This window comes from Sprattus sprattus (assembly GCF_963457725.1).
Source record: "Sprattus sprattus genome assembly, chromosome: 7".
NCBI classification, from domain to species: Eukaryota; Metazoa; Chordata; class Actinopteri; order Clupeiformes; family Clupeidae; genus Sprattus; species Sprattus sprattus.
Genome location: NC_137926.1, coordinates 11,707,939 through 11,715,155, shown reverse-complemented (window position 1 = coordinate 11,715,155; position 7,217 = coordinate 11,707,939). Strand labels below are relative to the sequence as shown.

Below are 7,217 nucleotides of genomic sequence, written 5' to 3'. Positions count from 1 at the left end.
ATGTAGCGCCATTCTTACCTGTCTTCACCCCAACCTTGGTGAAGAGGACTCTGTAAGGATGCTGCCTGTGAGGACTTAGACACTTTCCACAGCCCTTTTGGTTTCGACCTCGCAACCGAAATGCCATATTTCCCACCCTGGAAGGAAAAAGACAGAATGTGGGGGGGAAAAAGTTTCAGAAAGTACAAAGATATCCAGGATATCCCTTATTTAGTATCTTCATAATATCTTTGGATGAGCAACGAAGGAGATCTCTCAACTTGTTCAATATGCCTTATATAAATATCTTCATTTATCTTTCACAGATGAACTACTTGCTCTTATTGATATGGGTTGGAAATTATTTTCTTTTGTGGTTTTATTTGTCAATGTGTAATGCAGATCCACCCATATGCATGGGGGACATTAAATACTGTTGCCTTCAGGCATGATATGAGATTTTGTGTTGTCTTCAACAATATGCTCCATATCCACTGCAAGTAATTCACAATGAAAGATAGGTGTAAGGATGTCAGAAATTGTCTTACGTGTAGTTTGCAAATAAGTGGCTTTTCCCTTTTTTATTGTTTCAATAATAAAGCACACCTTCCCTTAACAGATCAAATCAAATGACCCAACAATTCAGGCATATAAATGTACAATATTAAACATAATCTTCAATATAGAAGCTCGTATTATGCTAATATTATATATGCAATAATTTATAAGCTATTGATTTCTTCATGATCAAACATTACTTTTTTTTATCATATCAACTCACCCTTATTAAAATATAATTTTATTCCGAAAAAATTGTGATTACGTTGCCCTTACAAGTGGTTCAGTACAAGTAATATACTTTTGTGCATGTAGACATGTTACCTAAATGGGGAATACAAATGTTTAACTGTTAATAATGTCCAATCGACCGCAGAAACGCAGCAAAGCGTGTTATACATGCTCATGTGAAGCACATATATCTGTGTTTGTAAAACTAAGTTGAATGTACAGTGTACGTCTGTAGTGAAGAGGTGAAGCTACACTTAGCTACCCATGCAACTTACGATTTCAAACACAAACAGAACACCACACGTGCTAAGGACATGGCGACATTGAGATCGTGACGTGTCATCGTGTCGAGATCACGGCTGTCATTGCTTTGCTTTAACATTCCACCAATATTGTGTTGTGTGTTGCGTGCCCAACCATAGACACATAAAATTACAATATGGGACATAATTTCCCCAAAGGACAGGTACCAAGCACAATAAAGGCCTTTGTTTTGAACATATCCACAGAACCTCAGTCTCACAGTGCTCTGTGAAGAATGTCAGCATTTCCTTTCACTATTTACTATAATTGAACTGAATTGTTTAAGAACTGCTATTAGTATTGTCCTCATGGTCCAAGTAGCAGTGTCATGTGTACAATAGTCTTCACACAGTTATAAGTACGGTTTTGGTACAATGTCTAATGCATAGCAACCTGCCTATGCACCGTTTGTTTTGTTGTTTAAAAATGACAACTTGTCTAGCTCTGTAATATGTCTTCTCCATCTTGATCTCGTGTCATCTTTTATCAGCTGTTGGAAAAAAGCAGAAGACAAAAACCATTCCATCCTTAACTATGTGAAAAAACATCCCTTGACTACATTTAATCTGATTCTACTGTTTGTCTGTTTAAAAAAAAAACTGATATATTTTTCTTTGTCTTTATAACACATACAGTGCAGGTGTTCAAAGATATGTCAATTCAAATAATGTAATTCTGTTTGTTGGTAAATTACATTATGACCTGCGGTTTATTTGATGATAGACGTATATTGTGTTTCCATATGCTGCATTTCCATAGTTCCGCCAGAGCGCCCAATGGGGATCCTCCATTAAATCGAAGTTTTGTGTGTTGACTCTCAGCAGAAAAGGGGATTCTAGCTTAGCAATATGAAATGATGGGGCTTTATTGGCTACAACAGTGAGTCCAATATCTCACAGAACTGATGCAAGAGTCATCAGAATTTGGAGGTTGGGGATAACATATTTCATTTGGATTCATCTGCTTGAGGGCCTCTTTAGGTGTGACTGGTCGTTGCTTATCCCATTTTGTGAGTATATCAAGAACCACCACAAAGTGCTTTTCCCTGTCTCCTTCATGCAGCAAATCATCAGTGAAAGCATTGCCAAATGCATGAAACGCCTTTAACTTTTTGCAATCTGTGATATTCTGATGAAAATGGTATGTCCTCAGATGCATGACTGAAAGAAATGGTACATTCTGTTTGCCGAGGAGCTCCATGTATAACAACTGATTGACATTTACAATACGTGCATCTCAACTTATTCTGATCTTTTTCTTTTTTGTGGAGACAAGATTATTCATCCGGGATGATCCCATCACAAGCCTAATGTCAGAATCCTCTGCTTAGTTTCAGCCAGTTCCCTTGAGTAATGGTAGAGACAAAACCAAACACGACTGACCGAGTGTACATTTCACTCATTCATGTACTTGCAGGACTATAGGCTCTGTAAGTGGGCATTCTGTACCTCATGTTATGCAGTCAGTTTTAATGTCATCATTGTTGTTTGGCTTTCGGACAAAGGTTTGTGTGTATGAGTGTTCACTAGTGGGTGTTGTATGAAGTCAATACAGTTCAGAGGATCAAACTGATCCGTGTCCCTTACCTGCCAATGTTCATAGTTACCCCACCCTTAGAACTGCCTTCACTTCATATAACACTAACTGTGGTGTTTTCTTTGCCACTGGGTAAGTTAATGTGTGTGAGGCTTACTTCGATGTTCACCGCACAAACTTTTGGGGGTAAAACCTGGCTCTCTCATTGGCTGGATTTGAAATGAATTATGAATTACAATAAAGTAGTTAACTATGAGTTTGCAAAACCTGTTTGTCTCATTTCCACTCTGATTAGCTATATTGTCGGGAATTGTTCTTGATTTTTTCCCCCACCAGCAGTAAGGAGTTTGGGTTGGAAACAATTCCAACTTCCAACTTGGAACAATCTACTGAAAAGGCATGCATACAAACACCAACAACAGCACAGTTAACACTGACAATGGCCTGCTAGCATTCTAACTGGAGTCTTTTGGTGATATAGTTGGCGATGTCATGCTTTTTTACATCTTTGTGTGGCGGTCCAACTCGGCTGCATAGGTGGCTGGTCGGAATGACAGGTGTGTTTCCTTCACATGATGAAATACAATGACAATTAATTTGAAGATGATACCCATACTCCTTGCCTATAAAATCGTATTTCAAAAAGTGGTAAATTGTTGCATACTGTCTTTTTTAAGGATCATCTTCTGGGTTGACTGGTGAGCTTTATTTCTGTATGAGGACCCACCAAAGAATAGTACCACAATGTAAAATGCAGACAAAAATCCATTCAACTGAGTGCTGTACTCTTGAGTTTAGGTTCCTAGACCGCACTCAGAAAGAGCAGCAGGGGGAAAAGGGAGGGAAAGTAATTAAATTGTATATGATCTCCTGAAGGAGTTTTAAACACCGGAGCTTGAGCTTGAGAGCTTTGTGTGATTGTTGATGTGGTGGCTTTGCACCTGGGCTGCACAGAAGGCTTTATTCATGTCTGAAAGTCCCGGCAGAGCGGTACCGCACACGTTGCCACACTTCCTGCAAAATGGACCAGGTCTTTTGGCTTGTCTCATGCTTGCCTTGTCAACAAAAAAGTAATGATGAATCACATAATAGATTTCCCTATGGTGAGATTTCCATACGAACCCCCTGTCCCCCGGCCCTCTTTACTGGTTTCCTTTCAACCTCAGTTGAAATTCTAGGCTCGGTCACTGTGGGTGTGTTCTGTATATGCTTAACAGTATGATTTATTACTATTAAGAGCTGATCCCATGTGTTCTAACTGTAATATTTATATGAACATGTTACTGTTGTAGCAAATTATGGTTGTGGCAGAGGTCATTATCCGAATTACCTATGTAAGAAGTTCTCAGCATTGCATAAAGAAATCTTAGGGGCTTTCCAATGAGATGAATTGCATGATCATTTTGAAGTGGTCTAATGTTTTGTGGAAAAATTCAAAGGATAATTCACAAAGTACCTTAACACCCTGGTTGAATGTCAACAAATCAGGGATTTAAGTAATTAAAAGCTTGCATGCATCTCTTTTCTTTGCTAGAAAAAGGAGTGAGGTTTTTGAAAGCATAATGTTTGACACAAACAAAACATTTTACCATCTTCAGAGAATTGCTGAAAAAATCTGTCGCTATTGGCTTAACACTGATTCAATTCCTAGTCTCAGATCTATTTCAAAGAGGACACAAGAACTCATGTTCCCGCCTTGGGTCCATGGAAATATGGCAGAGTTGAAGTCAGTTGTTCTTTGTAGGGTTGTAAGATTTTACATCCAGATCTACAGATGAAATCTGTAACACGTGCTGTGAATTAAATGGGATTCATTATTTGGAGTATCAGTGAGATAATTGATAGCTTGTCCTCCTGACAACACTTTCTCACTGGTAGTGCTATCAGGAGTAGCCTATAAAACATAAAATGTCCTTAGTAGAGTCCTATGTAGCCTACTTTAGGTGCTCACTGAATGGCATGTTTAACCCTATTTAGAATGCCATTACAGAAAGCATTTTATGGAACAAAAGAAGAATGGAAGTGACCCTTAGAATTGTTTTTAAGAATAACACAACAATTCCCATGTTTTGATTGAAGTTAACTTAGTTCTTTCATAATCTAGAGGCGAACAGTGCCTATCTTCTGTCTGAACTCATTAAATCACACCAAACGAAATGAAAGAAAATTCAAAACACTGCAGACTGGCCCTTAGGTATAGAGGGAACCTACATGCCTGAGTCCTCTTTACCACGTCATGCTGCAGGACAGGAACAACCCCGTATCACTGATTCAGATGTGCTTTATGAAATCACATCGTTTTTCACAAACTTGGGACAAAATGTTTCCTTACTACTTGTGCTTTTCTTTTAGCATTTCTTATCGTCAAATCCACTGCATATCTATATATGAATACATTGGCATATAGGAATTCCTATAATAATATAGAAATAGCCTACATTGGCATGGTAGTTAACAGTGGTAACTCTAACGTCACCCTCAAATGTTATTTGTTGCTACATTTCTACATCTCGATTTTGCTAGTTCACTAAAGCCGCTTTGTTTCTCACCACATTTTGAAGTAGCAGGTGCACATAATTTGTCAATCAACAAATAACGTAAGGTCTGAAATGTGTCTTGTAGCCCACAAAAGCGATGTAGTGCACTCTGGTGGCGAGAAATAACAATTAGCCTACACATTACTCTCTGATTCTGTGATTAAATCTACACATAGTATTAAAAAAAAGAGTTAAGTTTATAATAATTGATATACCTAAAACATGGCAGTGGAAAATGTCGTTCTTCGACTGAAACTACTGCTTAGCCTGGGTGAAAAGAAGACGTTCTCTGAGTTCAAAAGTGACAGCTACCCACTGATTGAATTCTACACGTTACGTAGAAGTTTTGAATGAGCGGGAGGTCACTGTTGATATGTAGGATGATATGGCTTCATGTTTCCTCGAGCCAGAGGTGACAGTCAGACTGTGGTCTGACTTGAAAACCCCTAGCCTACCGTTGAAAAAACTATTTGGACCACCTACTTTAGAAATGAGTGAGTGAACCCCAACTTCAGGTCTACATAGCCTTATTAACATGGAGTTTTCAGCGATAAAGAACTGTGATGATATATTTTCGGGTTTTTGTCAGAAGGGATGCGGACTACTCCACCACAAAAATGCAGTGAATGCGGTGGAACATTGCTGTATGACAGCACTACGGGATCGAAACAAAGTTTTGCAGGCGTGGAATGACAGAATTGCGTCCGAAGTCAGAAAACTCTGTATTACCTGGGGAAAACGGGAGCAATTTCTGCTATCCCAATTAACAGCTCTACAGAACGAAGCACAGGTCAGCGCCGTGAAATACCAGCAGAGGCTAAATCAGTATATGATTTCCATCAATAGCATATTGGATCAGATCAGTGGCTCATATGAGGTAAGAGAAAATCCACGCTTGAATCAGCATTTGTAATTTACAATTTATCTTTAAGTCCAAATCTCCATTTTTTTTTAAATCCGTAACTGTCATTGTTTTTATATGGAGAAAACACCTTGACATACGTTAGTAGAACTAATCATACCGTGAAAATGTTGACCAAGTTATAAAAACCGTAATAGTAGCCCTATAATGTTCACAAACGACTGCATATTGATTTTACCAGAGTGGACAGCTTCAACGTTTGACCATCACCTTGCTAAGAACAGAGGGGATTTTTGGATTCCGAATTATGGGGGGAGAACTTGATCAGGTAACATATAAATGACCTGTTCATTGTCTTTTTACTTTTTAATGTTTAGCCCTGCATTTGCATGAGAAAAAACATTGCAATTTAACAATCAGAATCAGAAATATGCAGAAGTTCTTTCAGCCTAGGCTACCTTTAATATCACGCTAGTTTCATCATGTCATTGTATATGAAAGGATGAACTAGCCTATACGCTTACCGTTAATATCAGCTGTTTCTCTTCTTAACATGAGAATGTTAAAAACCCCTAGCCTACGAACTATCAAACCTGTACAAACTATCAAATCATTACACACTGTGAGCCATTGCTGTTCGCTTGGTTTTCTGCTGTACAGACTGACTCAGAAGGATCTGGGATCTTTGTGTCCCACGTGTCTGTGGAGGGTCCTGCTGGCAGGGCAGACGGTCTGCAGGTGCGTGACCGGGTACTGGAGGTGAGTCACATCCATACAGGCAGGCACCAGGGGCAGCCTTTTGATGAGGCCAAAGCATCCTCTATTCTCTACTCCCAGGGCCCTCCAATAACATCTCAAATGGATTTGTCTTCTCTCAATTATCTGTGTTGCAACTGCTGGGAAACGTGTGGGAGATGCAGTGAACAGCCAATCGTTAGCCTACAACAGGCTTGCTTTCTGTGGATTTGGGAAACCAGATAGGTTTGCTAAAGCTATATTTTCTGGCATTCCCAAATTGTTTGCTGGTGAAGGAGCCATTATCTAACATCAACATTTCCAAAGTTTTCTTTGGATTCCACTCACTGTGAACTGACAATGGATTGGTTTGGTACCAGATTTCATATGACTTAAAAGGTAATTTGTTCTCCTGCTTTCCCTGCTTTACTGTATGTAGAGAAAAGAAAACTTAGAGGGAAAGTGAAACATACACT

The 7,217-nt window shown here is 39.0% G+C and overlaps 1 protein-coding gene across 1 annotated transcript in view; it reads left to right on the top strand.

The window, feature by feature from the left end:
• Positions 1-5,679: 5,679 nt before the first annotated feature.
• Positions 5,680-7,217, top strand: part of LOC308368698 (PDZ domain-containing RING finger protein 4-like) — a gene marked incomplete at both ends in the record, with an annotated part of 96,868 nt that continues 95,330 nt past the window's right edge. The window contains 3 exons of the mRNA XM_080842946.1: positions 5,680-6,021; positions 6,248-6,334; positions 6,667-6,765. Coding sequence (XP_080699072.1) covers positions 5,680-6,021; positions 6,248-6,334; positions 6,667-6,765 — 528 coding nt within the window. The remainder of the gene's footprint in view (positions 6,022-6,247; positions 6,335-6,666; positions 6,766-7,217) is intronic.